Source organism: Narcine bancroftii, chromosome 4, assembly GCF_036971445.1.
Source record: "Narcine bancroftii isolate sNarBan1 chromosome 4, sNarBan1.hap1, whole genome shotgun sequence".
In the NCBI taxonomy this organism is placed as follows: Eukaryota; Metazoa; Chordata; class Chondrichthyes; order Torpediniformes; family Narcinidae; genus Narcine; species Narcine bancroftii.
This window is the reverse complement of record NC_091472.1, coordinates 118,843,540-118,858,931: the sequence shown is the minus strand read 5'-3', so window position 1 is coordinate 118,858,931 and position 15,392 is coordinate 118,843,540. Positions and strand designations below refer to the sequence as shown.

At 39.4% G+C, this 15,392-nt stretch overlaps 1 protein-coding gene across 6 annotated transcripts in view; it reads left to right on the top strand.

Annotated features, from left to right (window-relative positions):
* tango2 (transport and golgi organization 2 homolog (Drosophila)) overlaps positions 1-15,392 on the top strand; it is a 261,525-nt gene that overhangs the window by 144,155 nt on the left and 101,978 nt on the right. For all 6 annotated transcript variants that reach the window (XM_069932596.1, XM_069932591.1, XM_069932593.1 and 3 more), the window contains one exon: positions 3,918-4,006. In XM_069932596.1, coding sequence (XP_069788697.1) covers positions 3,918-4,006 — 89 coding nt within the window. The remainder of the gene's footprint in view (positions 1-3,917; positions 4,007-15,392) is intronic.

The following is a 15,392-nucleotide window of genomic DNA, read 5'->3' as shown; positions in this document are numbered from 1 at the left end:
GTTCACCGTCCGGCCACTACTCCATCACGTGACTCCTCTCCCCTAAAGGAGTAATTTCAAGACCTTCTCTATATTTGCATTTATTATCCAATGCTTCATATAATGTTTGGAACAAAGATACTTTTTTTTCCTTTATTTGTTCCTGAGCTCTACGGTTTTAAATTTGTAATCAAACAATTCATGTGATTAAAGTGCATATTCCAGATTTTATTCAAAGTTATTTGTATATATTTTGGTTTGACTATGTAGAAATTACAGCACTTTTTTATAGATAGTTCCCTCATTTTAGGGCACCATAATATTTGGGATATAGCAATGGCATGTATATTAAAGTCACCATGTTTAGTACTTGGTTGCCGATCCCTTGCATGCAATGACTGTTTGAAGTCTGATTCATAAACATCGCCAGCTGCTGAGATTCTTCTCTGGTGATGTTCTACCAGGCCTTCCTGCAGCCATCTTCAGCTCCTGCTTGTTTTTGGAGCTTGTTTCCCTTAAGTTTTCTCTTCAGTACATGGAAAGCATGCTCATTTTGATTTAGATCGGGCGGCTGACTTGGCCATTCAAGAATTTTCCCATTTTTAGCTTTGAAACATACCTTTGTTGCTTTAGCAGTGTGTTCGGGATCATTGACTTGCGGTAGGATAAAGTTCTGCCCAATGAGTTTTGTGGCTTGCTCGAACTTGAGTAGATAAGGTGTTTCTATACGCCTCAGAATTCATTTTGCTACTGCCACCAGCAATGAAGATAAGTGCATCAGTACTTGTGAAAGCTATAGATGTCTAGACCATGACACCCCCACCACAATGTTTCACAGATAAGGTGGAATGCTTTGGATCTTGGACAGTTTCTTTTCACCTCCACACTTTAACTTATTTCAGAGTGATAGCAGGAGCAATCTTGGACTCATCTGTCCACAAGAATTCCAAAATTCTGCAGGCCCTTTCAAATTCTTCTGGGCAAACTCATCTGGTCATCCTGTTTCGGTGGCTAAACAGTGGTTTGCATCTTGCAGTGTAACCTCTATATTTCTGTTCATTATTACAAGCTCACATTTCATTTAGTATGACTGTCATATTAAGGATAAGTATAAACTACAACCATTCATAGCTTGTGGTGAGATGGAGTGGCACCATTTTAAACAGAAGTTGATACACTGGAAGAAGAAAAGAATAATCGTTGTTTATTCAGGAAAAACAGATGGTGAGAGCCATGTGATTGAGGGTGTGACTGGGTCACTTAAAGAAACAGATTTCATTATTGATCAGCATGAGCACACAGGTGAAGTGACTGTGTGAAATGAACAATTCTGCTGATTCTCCTTCTTGGGGGAATTATTGAGCCACCGTGACCATTGTAATGGTCGTTTTGATTGATTCATATCTGGGTAAAGGAAGCAGGAGAACTGCTTCAATGGATCATGACCATTGTGATGGTCATTTCATCTGACCCTGTGTTTTGGAAGCATTGTGGAAGTCACACATTTTGTTTCCCCAACACAAGGAAGAGGGGAATTGTGACAACCATTCGTATGAAAGGATATTGCTGTGGAAGCAATCGACAAAGATTTGGTTTTTTTTTAAACTTTATTTATTCATTCAAAACACAAATAATATATGACATATGTAACAATTAACCATAAACATGAACGTTTTTTTTAATATATGGAATAAAAAAGAAAAGAAAAGAACCCCCCCCCCCCCTTCAGCCAACTCTCCTAAGGAGAGCCATAAAGAAAGAAATAAAAAGAATATTAAAGAAAAATTAAATATACATATTAAGATCTAATCAATATAAATATTCTGAATATAACAACCACTTATTAATTAAAAAAATATAATTATCACATGAAACATACGTCATTTTTTCCATTATTGAACAATATTTCATGTCATTATGCCATCGATTAATATCAATCATATTTGTATCTTTCCATGTACTAGCAATACATTTTTTCGCTACGGATAAAGCTAAATATACAAAAGCAAGCTGAAATTTAACTAATCCCAAGCCTTTCAGAGGTTGCCAACTACCCAATAAAAATACTGTTGGATCTAAAATTATTTTAATCTTATACAGATATTCTAAAAACGATTGAATTTTCTTCCAAAAAGATTGTATATGTATACATGACCAAACAGCATGAAAAAAAGTTCCAACCACATCTAAAACACAAATCTGATTCAAGAAAACCATATTTTTTTAATTTTTCAGGTGTTAAATATAATTGATGTAAAAAATTGTAGTTAATCATTGCATAACGTACATTTATCAATCTAGTGACACTATCATAACAGATATCAAACCAATCATCTTCGGAAAAAATAAAACCAATCGACAAAGATTTGTGAGTTTTAGACAGTCCATTCACTCAGTCTCTCTCACCTCCTTCGTGATTACTTCTGTGCATCAATTTAAAAATCTGAGTTTCAACACAGGATTTCCAAGACTGAACTTTGGAATAACTTTCCCATAATTGTGCCAAAGCTGTAATGGTTTAGGTATCACACACTTCACACATACACACACATATTTGCACATAGTAGGGTTAAGTTAACGAATGTGTTATATTACTAGTAATTAATAAATATATTGTTTTAAAAATAACACTGTCTTGGCGAATTTTTATTGCTGCTGGTACGACAGTCTTCTGCGACCAGTAGTCATTGACACATCCACAACTGCCACCTGATGAGTATTTCTGATCTGTCGGACAAGCATATGGGGATTTTTCTTCATTATAATGAGAATTATTCTGTTATCAACAGTGGAAGTCTTCTTTGGTCTTCAAGTCCCTTTACAATTACTGATCTCAGCAGTATGCCCTTTCTACTTAAAGATGTTTCGAACAGTTGATTTTGGTAATCCTAAAGTTTGGGTGATGTCTCTTACTGTGTTATTCTTGTTTTACAGCCTCATAATGACTTCTTTGATTTTCATTGGTACAACTCTGGTTCTCATGTTGAAACTCCAAAGTTGATCAAAAACTTAGAAGCAAGCCTAGCTCTCTTATACCTGCATCAATGAAGCAATTAAACATACATGAGACATCACAAACACCTGTGAAGCTAAATGTCCCAAACATTATGGTGCTCTTAAATGAGGGGACGATGTATAAAAAGTGCTGTAATTTCTTCATGGTCAAACCAAATTGTATACAAATAACCTTGAATAAAATCTGGAATGTGCACTTTAATTACAAGTGAATTGTTTGCTGACAAATTTAAAACTGTGGAGCTCAGGGGCAAATAAGGAAAAAAGTGCCTTTGTCCCAAACATTATGGAGGGCACTGTATCTATGTGAAAGAAGAGCAGAACTCTCTGTGAGAGCTTTAGTTAAATCCCCTCACTTAACCACCAAAAGCCGCGAGTACCAAACTGGTAATTTTTCTGATTGCTGCTTGGTTGTGTAAAAGGACTGCTTCATGTTTTCACATATTATCTGACGCAGTACATGTTCAAAGAATTCTGCATCTCCTATCCTTCTGAGTTCTCTCCAAATCAAAGTTTAAAATTTATTATCAGAGTACATACATGACATCTCGTGGAGCCCTGAAACGCTTTTTGCTGCGGGTCTGGCAGAATTTCTAATTACTGGTAAATAAACTGCTCAGGAAGAAAGAAATGTAAATAAACTGTACAAATACAGAAAATAAATATTCAGTAAAAAATAATGAGCAAAGTGAGAGTCCTTAAGTGAGTAATTTCAATAAAAATCCTGCCCCCTTAATTGTAATTTACAGCAATTACCACAGTAAATTGAGACTGTGAACGAAAATTTTAAAATGTGGGGTTTACAAATTGCATTATGAGGTTAAAAACTAGTCTTTCAATTCACTGAGATGCATTTTACAGTCAAGATTTTAATAAATATAAAGATTATTGTGCAGTACGTTTCTGTACTTTTTCTTCTGCAGGTTTATCCTAGCAGCAAACAGAGATGAAACCTATTCCAGACCAGCAAAGCCAGCAGCATTCTGGGAGACCAACTGCAATATCTTAAGTGGTAAGAACCCCATCTCACTGAATTTACAACAAGCATGATCTACAATTTTTTTTGTTTATTACTCAGTGAAATGTTTTTGTTTTGAAGCAAAGCAAAATAAAATTCTTCCTGGACGGTTGAGCTTTTTTGTGAGCAGAAGGCTATCAGCAGCAGAAATACAACATAGCAGTGTCACAGGTGTGGTGCAAATTGAGTGCTATATGCAACACAACTGCCTTGAAAGATTGCAGTTGGTAAAAATTAAATGTGAAAGTTCTGGAACTGATCAGCAGGTAAGGCAGCATCTGTGGATTGAGAAACAAAGTTAATATTTTGGGTCAGTCAACTTTTCTAACCATTGCAACATTAGAAATCAAACAAGTTTTATGTGGCAGAGAAGGTGAAAGGATGGAGAGAACGAAGACAAAAATAAATCCTGTTAGGGTGGAGACCAAGAGGATCTTGAGTAATTTCACATATGTAGTAAGGCTATTTTCATAGAGAACCTTGCCTCTCTTATCTTTGTAATCTTCTTCAGCTCTGAAACCTTCCAAGATAACCGTCCTTCTCCAATTCTGGCCTTCTGAACATCCCTGGATTTAATATCTCCATTAGTAGTCGTTGTACCTTCAACTACTTGATGTAGTTGAAGGCTTGTCCTGAAATATTTTTTCTACCAAATGCCACCTACTTGGCCATTGATTTTGTCACCCGCTTTCAGATTGCCTTAAGTGGCAGGCAGTCCAATTTTGTTTGAAAGTATTCATGAAAATATACTCTTTGTGATATTTTTGCTGTGTGTTAATTGTTTGTACATGCATCTTTTGTTGCTGTAGTTCTTTTAATGAGAGATGAAGTAGCCTTGACAGGATCACTATGCCTTGCATCTTTTGTTCTTCAGGGTGATGAAGGAAACTGCACTGTCACATCCTGCCTGGCAATATTCTTATTTTTAAATATTTTATTTTCAAAAAGAAAACCATCAATATCAATAATATTAACAAAATACTACAAATATCGATCTGCATATCGATATTAAAGAAAATGAGAAAAAAGAGTCAACAAGCAATTCAATGATTATACAGAAAGAAAAATTACAATAATACTATAAAATGTGAATTCAATGTCCATGTTGAACCAAAGAAAGAAAAAGTTAATATTGCCCGGTAATATTTTTGACTGATGATTTTTCCAAATTACTTCAACTACTGCTGCAACTTGCATTTATGTAGTGCCTTTAATGTTGTAGAATGTTCTGAACAACTGAGATTAATTGACTGGTTTCTCACCAGCTAAATTCTGGTCCAGGCAATAGTGTGCCATTCAACAAGTTGAGGCCAGTCTTTTGGATACTGAGGTAGCTGCTCTTCCACACAGCAGTAGGTACGTATTTGGTGTCAATAGTCCTAGTTTATGGGAGTGGAGTGATTTGATGCAGAAGTTGGGCATACAATGAAGGACAAAAAATTAGAGGGGAAAACATCAAGTACATGTGATCATCCGATTGCTCAAGTACAACCCAACGAAACAGTGTTCTCCAGTCTTCAATGAAAAACATGCAACACTCAACCAGAAGTAGAGACATGCTGTTTGAAAGATAGGCAGACAAATAGAGTAATACATATGCAAGTCTGCTACTGTTGTGTCATTTGCCATGTTGATGAATCTTCTGGAGGTGGATCTGGTGATGCAGTCGTGCACCAGGAGCATGAACAGGGGAGGCTGAGCACAGAGCCCTGAGATGTAATGCTCAGCGTAATGGTGCTTGATATTCTGCTACCGACCCAGACGGACTGTGGTCGTTCCATTAGGAAGCCCAGAATCCAGTTACAGAGAGGGTGTTAAGTCCCAGAGAGGACAGCTTCTCCACCAGCCTATGGGGAATGGTCGTATTAAACACTGAACTGAAGTTGATGAATGGCAGCCTGGCATATGTGGCGTCATTCTCCAGGTGGTCAGGATGAGTGGTGGGACAAGGCTGTAGCACTATCAGTGGAGTGAAATTTTTAAAAATCTAATACAGTGTTAATGTTTCGTGTGCAAGATTTTAGCAGAACTCCAGAATGAATGAACTCCAACCTGAAAGATTAGCAATGTTTCATTTAACATTGGGTGCCCTTGTTGCTAATTGATTTTTCTTTCCATTGCAATCCACTGTTCTGTCATTGTGCTCTTTACAGTGCTGTAAGAAATTTAGAGATAGGAGACTCGGATGCTGGAATCTGAAGCTGAACACGATCCACTGGAGGAACTTAGCGTGTCAAGCAGCATTAATGGACTTAAATTCCTTCAAGATGGGGGATGTCAAGAAGAGAAGCTCACGTAAAAATGGTCTTCGACTGTGTGAAAATCAAGACTATCTGGTCCTTCTCACAAGAAGCTGCAATTGTCAAGAGACGAGCTCACTGGAGGAGGTGAGCAAGGGCAACCCAGGAAGGACCTGGGGCGTCAGAAGAGTATCACGACCAAGGCGGCAGGAGTGCTGTTGGGAGCAGGACAGCGTCAGGGAAGGGCCGCGACTGAGGCAGCAGGAGTGCTGTTGGGCACGATACAAGCAGTGGCCCGAAGTTGGGGAAACCCAGCCAGCACCAAGATGGCGGCGACATCAGTGGCGGTGGAGGGTAAAGACCACGCAGGCTAAGAGGTCTAACTTTCCCATTGATTTGTTTCAATGTCTTAATGATCCTACTGGATATTGACTTTTACCTTGATGTTGCCCCCATGTCTCTTCACTGAAACAGACCAAAAGAAACTTTTTTCACCTTTGACAACCAGCAAATGCCAGAATAATAGGTGGAGAATTGTGAGTGCAATCCACATTTGGAGGCTGCTTGTGTGAAGCTAGTCCCACAGGCAGTTTGTTCCAGATGGGTTTGCACTCTAATTCAATTACATTTCTCAACAGCTTGGCTCTATGTTATAGTAATATTATCTTCTTGACTTCAGTATTGTTCCTTGAGGATCGTTACTTATACCAGTGAGTATTCTTGTCAACTCATAAAACAAAGTCTGTGTCAAGGCTGATGATAATCTGGCTCAGCTGACAAAAAAACTTTGGGAAATCCATTTTACTTTAGATCTGTACTGCATACTTGCTATCTTGATCAAAACATCTGGATTCAAGAGGAAGATTTGATGCTTTGCCTGAAATATTTAATTGAAGATTTCTATCTCATATTTTGTGATGAGCTGGAATTAAATTTGAAGCGTCATCAGATAATTTTGATTAGTCTAAGGTTTTTCAGGCAATTGTTTTCCAAGGACAAAGAATCGGTTCACTTTTTCACTTATTTATTGATCAAACATCCTGCAGCTTAAGGTAATTCCTAAATGTGATGGATACAGCAAATTCCAAGATCAGACTGCCTCAGTTTGTTCTTGTGCAGTTGAAGTTCATGTGGTTAAAATAAAATCGGGACTGTTTTACAAGAAACATCCAGTTACAAACTACAATTCACAAACTGCTGTGTTGAACCTACTTACAATGAAGAAAATGTAATTAATTGTTGATGAGCATCAAGAAGCTCTTTTGCTAATGGATTTTAATGAGCAGCTGTTTGCATTTGATCACTCCCCAGTCAGGTGTGGTATAATAATTGGAAATGATTCACTAGCCAGTGTTTTGAGAGACTAATTAACATTTTGGGTATAGCCCCTCATTAAAGGGCTTCTGTTACATCACTTCATATTGGGAAAAGAAAGTTGACTGTCAGAATGGTCTCATGGAGCAGATTTCAGGTTTATTGTCAGAGTATATACGCATACAACCCTGAGATTCTTTTTCTGTGGACAAGGCAGAATTTTAACTTACTGGTAGTGCAAAAATAAAACTGAACACAGCATGTACATGTAAACAAATAAAGAAATTTCAACAGGAAATGAATGTAAACAAACTGACTGTAAACAAACTGGAGAATTTTGAAAAATCAATAAAGTTCACAAGTAAGAGACCTTAAATGAGCCCCTGATTGAGTTGGTTGTTGAGGAGTCTGATGGTAGAGGGTTAACAGCTGTTCCTAAACCTGTTGGTGCGAGTCTTATTTCACCCATACCTCTTTCTTGATGGCAACAGCGAGAACAGAGCATGTGCTGGGTAATGTGGACTATTGATGATTGTTGCTGCTCTCTGACAGCAGCGTTCTTTATAGATGTTCTCAATAGTGGAGAGAGTTTTGCCTGTGATGTCCAGGGTTGTGTCCACTACCTTTTGGAGGGCTTTACATTCAGAGATATTGGTGTCCTCATACAAGACCATAATACAGCTGGTCAGCACACTTTCCACCATGCATCTATCGAAATTTGCCAGGATTTCTGGTGTCATACCAAACCTCTGCAAACTCCTGAGGAAGTAGAAGTGCTGATGTACTTTCTTCACAATGCCATTAGTGTGTTGAGTCCAGGAAAGATCCTCCAAAATAGTGTCTCCCAAGAACTTAAATTTGGTCACCCTCTCTATCTCTGATCCCCCAATGATCACTGGATAGTATACCTCTGGCTTTCCTTTTCTGGTCAACAATTAGCTCCTTAGTTTTGGTGACATTGAATGCAAGGTTATTGTTGGTGCACCATTCAGCCAAGTTTTCAATCTCCCTCCTATATTCTGACTCATCTCCTTTCTTTATACAACCCACGACCGTGGCATCATCAGAAAATTTGTAGATGGTGTATTGTTGTACCGAGCCACACAATTCTACCATTCGCCTGCAAACTCGGTAATTTGCAATGGTTGATAAGTTTAACAACTCACCCTTCTATGGGATGTGGGAGGAAAATGGACATTCAGAAAAACCCACCAATACAGGGAAAATGCACTTCACACAGACAACAATGAAGTCAGGATTGAACCCAGCTATGCGCCAGCTGCTCCACTTGCTGCACCACTGCTACCTATGTCCACTGTTGGGGTCTTAATTGAAGATTTTTAGTTTGCATTTTTTTTATTGTGCTTTAAAATGTCATTCAATGAATTGCAGAGTAAAGCTCCTGCCATTATCAAATAAAAACATTTGCCTTCAGCATGAACAAGACACATTGATGTGCTCACTGACTCTTAAGGCTTGTTGGCATGGTGCGTTCACTGAGCCCTAATTTCACGTGTAATCTTGTGTTAACTTATGTAGAAAACTTTTTTAATTTTATGTTTATTTGTCACAAAATATCACCTACAGTGAGAAGGGTCCTTCTGCAGTTATTTCATTTTATCAATTAACATGTTATCTCTAGCATTCATACAACCATCTTCAGAGGACAATAAAGTCCAAGTTCACATTTATTTAAGTGCAGACGATATTACACACAACCCTGAGATTCTTTTAAGCAAACAACACAATGCTGGAGAAACTCAACAGGGCAAATAACGTACTTTATGCAGTATAGCAAAAATAAAGATACATAATGAATGTTTCAGGCTTGAGCCCTTCATCAACTTATACTTTGATGAAGGGCTCAAGCCTGAAATGTTGATTATGTATCTTTATCTTTGTTCTGGTGGGGAGCTGGCTGATGGAGGACCTCAGTTTTCTTCAGGCTGACTTCCAGGCCAAACATTTTGGCAGTTTCCGCAAAGCAGGACGTCAAGCGCTGAAGAGCTGGCTCTGAATGGGCAACTAAAGCGGCATCATCTGCAAAGAGTAGTTCACGGACAAGTTTCTCTTGTGTCTTGGTGTGAGCTTGCAGGCGCCTCAGATTGAAGAGACTGCCATCCGTGCGGTACCGGATGTAAACAGCGTCTTCATTGTTGGGGTCTTTCATGGCTTGGTTCAGCATCATGCTGAAGAAGATTGAAAAGAGGGTTGGTGCGAGAACACAGCCTCCCACATCTCCATCGGGCACACAAAACTCAAAACGGTCAACCAGTTTACCTATCTCGGCTGCACCATTTCATCAGATGCAAGGATCGACAATGAGATAGACAACAGACTCGCCAAGGCAAATAGCGCCTTTGGAAGACTACACAAAAGAGTCTGGAAAAACAACCAACTGAAAAACCTCACAAAGATAAGCGTATACAGAGCCGTTGTCATACCCACACTCCTGTTCGGCTCCGAATCATGGGTCCTCTACCGGCACCACCTACAGCTCCTAGAACGCTTCCACCAGCGTTGTCTCCGCTCCATCCTCAACATCCATTGGAGCGCTCACACCCCTAACGTCGAGGTACTCGAGATGGCAGAGGTCGACAGCATCGAGTCCACGCTGCTGAAGATCCAGCTGCGCTGGATGGGTCACGTCTCCAGAATGGAGGACCATCGCCTTCCCAAGATCGTATTATATGGCGAGCTCTCCACTGGCCACCGTGACAGAGGTGCACCAAAGAAAAGGTACAAGGACTGCCTAAAGAAATCTCTTGGTGCCTGCCACATTGACCACCGCCAGTGGGCTGATAACGCCTCAAACCGTGCATCTTGGCGCCTCACAGTTTGGCGGGCAGCAGCCTCCTTTGAAGAAGACCGCAGAGCCCACCTCACTGACAAAAGGCAAAGGAGGAAAAACCCAACACCCAACCCCAACCAACCAATTTTCCCTTGCAACCGCTGCAATCGTGTCTGCCTGTCCCGCATCGGACTGGTCAGCCACAAACGAGCCTGCAGCTGACGTGGACTTTTTACCCCCTCCATAAATCTTCGTCCGCGAAGCCAAGCCAAAGAAAGAAATCTTTGTTCTATAAAGTACGCTGTTGGACCTGCTGAGTTACCCTGGCATAGTGATTTTACTTCAATCACTATATCGGCGACTTTCATGAATTACTCCTGAGATTTTTTTCTACTTATTGGTACACTCTACTCAAGAAATAAAATACGATAACCAAAGAGAAAAAAATAAACAAAGAAACATAAACTGTGCAAGTATAGAAAAAAAATCAGTAATAAATATTGTGCAAAGTAAGTGTCCTTAAATGAGTTTCTGATTGAGTTTGTTGTTTGGGAGTCTGACGGTGGAGGGGTAGCAACTGTTCCTGAACCTGGTGATGAGTGTTGTGTCAAATATACTTGCTTTCTGATGACAGTAGTGAGAACAGATCGTGTTCTGGGTGGTGAGGATCCTTGATGATTGCTGCTGTTCAACCTGGTGGGGGGAGTTTTGCCTGTGATGTACAAGATTGTGTTCACTACCTTTGGCAGAGCTTTCCTCTCAGAGGTATTGCTGCCCCAATACCAGGCCATGATGCAGCCATTCAGCACATTTTCCACTATACATCTGTAGAGGTTTGCCAAGGTTTCCAGTGTCATAGCAAACCTGCACAAATACCTGAGTAAGTCGAGATGCTGATGTGCTTTCTTCACGATGACATTAGTATGTTGGGTCCAGGAAAGGTCACCTGAGGTAGAGATGTCGAGGAATTTAAACTTACTTAATCTCTCCACCTCTGATCTCCAATATTCACTGGATTGTACACCTCTGGTTTTCCCTTCCTAAAGTCCACAATCAACTCCTTGGTTTTGGTGACATTGAATGTCAGGTTGTTGTTAGTGCGCCATTCAGGTAAGTTTTCAATCTCCCTCCTGTCTGCTGACTCATCACTCCTTTTTATACAGCCCACTACCGTGGTATCATCAGTGAATTTGTATATTGTGCTGTACCAAGCCACACAGGCATCGAGATCGCACTGATACAAGGTTCATTCAGGAGCCTGATAGAGGCAGGGTAGAAACTGCCTTTAAGGCTTATGGTGTGTGCTTTCACACTCCTCAGCCTTCTCTCTAAGTACATTTTTTGATGTATAAGATGGGCCTCTCACCGTGGAGATTGAGCCTCAATGCATGTTTATTTCTCTGATGAGCAGCCTTGCTGAGTTTAAGTTCACAGCTATGTTGTTACAATTGATAGGCAAAAAGAAGCCAACCACAAAATATTTTGGAGCTTGAAGGCTTACAGTTATTACAAAAGTTGCCCAAAATGAATACTGAAAACTGAAACTCGACTATTTATCAATATTTGATTTTTGTGTACAGGTGTCTGTATGTGTGTTTGCATGTTTTTGAACCGAGTGCTGGGGAAACAATGTTTTGTCAGGGTTTACTTGACTTGATCCTTTAGTGTAATTCAGTCTCTGCTCAGAGATTTTGAAACATGAGGTTTCCTCAGTCAATCGTTTGTATAAAAATCTATTTACTGTGGATGGGAAAATGGGGAAGAGAAAAGAAAAAGGGACATTTTGTGATGCAATTTACATTTCTGGGTTTTGATCTGACTGAACATTGATGTCCTGGCCCCACCCAGCAAAGCTTGCCTCCTTTCTTGTGTGAAGAAATTGAAGAAACAGTTGCATGCAAGAACTGGAATGTTATTTGGAAGAGAAGAATGGATGGATCAACCCTGCATACCTGTCATGTTTCCATGCCCATGAAAAGTCAGATTTCAAATTTATTGTCAGAATACATACATAGCATCAGCATGAAAAGAAATGACTCAACATGCACATGTAAACAAATAAAGAAATAAACTCAATGCAATACAGAGAAAGAAAAAATTAATAAAGTGCAACCCACAAATCTATCCCTCCTGACTGCAAGAGGGATAGATGGGGCTGAATTTGTCAGGTGTGTTCAAGAAGGATTTCTGACTTTGGGTTGGGAGGGAGGGAGGATTAGGTTACAAACCACATGCATTTTCTTGTAGATAATTCATTATTAATTGAATGTATTGTGGCTTTAAAATTTTAAATAAAAGATTTTAAAAAAAGGATTCCTTACGCAGTATGTGGACCAGCTGACCAGAGGAGAGGCCATACTGGATCTGATTCTAGGGAATGAATCTGATCAGGTGGTGGACCTCTCAGAGGGGGAGCATTTTGGTAAGAGTGACCTTAGCTTCAGCATAGTTATGGAAAAGGATAAAAACAGACAAAATGCTTAACTGGGGAATGGCTAATTATGAAGGATTTGGCAGGGACTAGTGAAAGTAAATTGGAAACAGATGTTTAAGGGTGAAAGCACAGAAGTAATGTGGAAGTAGCTTATGAATCACTTACGCAGGGTTCAGGGTAGGTTTGTCCCACTAGGACAAGGAACAGATGTTAGGAAAAGGGAACTGTAGCTGATGAAACAGATCAGGCAACCAGTAAAGAGGAAGAAGGAAGCAAATGTTAGATATAGGAAACAGGAAGGGCTCATGAGAAATATATGGTAGCTAAGAAGGAGCTTAAGAAAGGACTAAGGAGAGCTCGAAGGGGGCATGAGAAGGCTTTGGCATTGAGGATTAAGGAGAACCCCAAGGCATTCTGTGTGAATGTGAAGAATGATGAAAGGAATTAAGGTGGGGCTGCTAAAGGATAAAGGAGCAACATGTGCCAGGAGGCAGAGGAGGTTGGGGAGGTCCTAAATGAATACTTCGCTTCAGTATTCACAAGAGAAAAGGACCTTGATCACGGTGAAGTAAAAATTGAACAGGCCTGTGTGCTGGACAAATATGGTGAGTAAGGAAGAGGAAGTGTTGGATCTTCTTAAAAACATCGATTGGTAAGTCCTGAGGCCGGATGTGATATACCCCAGGTTGCTGTGGGAAGTGAGAGAAGAGATAGCTGGCATAGTAGCTATGATCTTTGAATTATCTTTGGCTGCAGGAGATGTGCCAGAGAATGGCAAATATAGTTCCCTTGTTTAAAAAATAGTAATAGGGAGAATCCTGGGAATTATAGACTGTTGAGTCTTATGTCAATGGAGTGGAAACTTATGAAGGAGATTCTTAAGGATAGGATCTTTGAGCATTTGGAGAATTATAAGGATAATCAACATTGCTTTGTGAGGGGAAGGTCGTGCCTCACGAGCCTAATTGAGTTTTTTGAGGAGGTAACAAAATTGATGAGGGTAGGGCAGTAGATTTTGTTAACATGAATGTTAGCATTTGACAAGGTTCCCCATGAGAGACTCATCCAGAAAGTCGGTAGAACCTTGTTTTGTAGGAAGAAAGCAGAGAGTAGTAGTGAAAGTATTCTGCTTAGAGGTCAGTGACTAGTGGAATGTTGCAGGGATCTGCTCTTTGTGATTTTTATAAATTATCTAGATGAACAGGTGGAAGGATGGTGTTTGCAGATGATACAAAGGTTGGAGGAGTTGGAGGTTGTTGAAGGTTACAAAAGGATTTAGACAGAATACAGAATTGGTCAGAAAAGTGTCAGATGGTGTTCAATCTGGATAAGTGTGAGGTGATGCATTTGGGAAGGACATACCAGAAGGCTGAGTGCAGGGTTAATGGTCGGTTACTTAAGAATGTGGATGAACAGAGGGACCTTGTGGTTCAAATCCATACATCCCTCAAGGTTGCCACACAGGTTGATAGGATAGTTAAGAAAGCCTATGGGCTGCTGGGCTTCATTAATAGGGGATTAAGTTCAGGAGTAGAGCGGTCCTAAAATTGGTAAATTCTTCTTTGTGCACCCACCATTCACTTTTACAATTTTAGGTAGTACATCAAGCCTACTTTTCTAAAGTTCAGTTGGCTAATTCTAACATTTCTTCGAAAGTGAAAGGTGTTGGGCTGAAGAAGATACTTAGTTACAGATATTTTGGTCTTGTTCCTTTCCGCATTTTGGGAAGATATCTTTCATACCTTATCTTTAGTTCTCAATGTGAATCTGATACCTAATCCTTTAATTGCTCTTTTTGGATCAGTTAAGGCAACTGATAACAAATTTAACTCTGTCTCAATCCCATGTAGTTTCTATTGCTCCACTTATTGCTAGACGATCAGTACTGATGGGATGGAAAGATGCTGTCCCTCCTACTCAATGGCTATCTGATATGATGTCATGTCTAACTTTGGAAAAGAATCAGATGTTCTTCTAATGTAACAGAGTTAAACTTTTTAAGTTTATGGGGTCCTTTTATTAATTATTTTGTAAACTATAAGATCACTAGATCTTGCTTTGTGAGTTTGTGTTTTCTTTTAATGGTAGCGAAATTATATTTACCAGAAAACTTCAGAACGGAAGGGGGTGGAATTTTTAGTATAGTATTATATTTACTTTTTTAAAATCTTTTTCATTTTTCCAAATATTATATCTAGTTTATATGTATTTTTTTTATTATATAAGGCTTTCTTTTATATATGATTTATGGCTCCTATATGTGTAATAGTATTGTAAAAATCAATATAAATATTGAAAAAGGAGTCTCTGGTAAAACCACTCTTATAGTATTGTGTTCAGTTCTGGTCACCTCATTATAGGAAGGATGTGGAAGCTATGAAGAGGATGCTGAGATTTGCCTGGATTGAAAAATGTCTTTTGAGGCAAGGTTAGCAGATCTGGGACTTTTCTTTGGAGTGCTGAAGGATGAGAGGAGACTTGATAGAGGTCTACAAGATTATGATAGGGTGGACAGCCAGCACCTGTTTTCCAGGGCAGGAACAGCAAACACCAGAGGATATATATATAAAGTTAAGGGAGGGGAGTTTGGGAGGGTTTAGT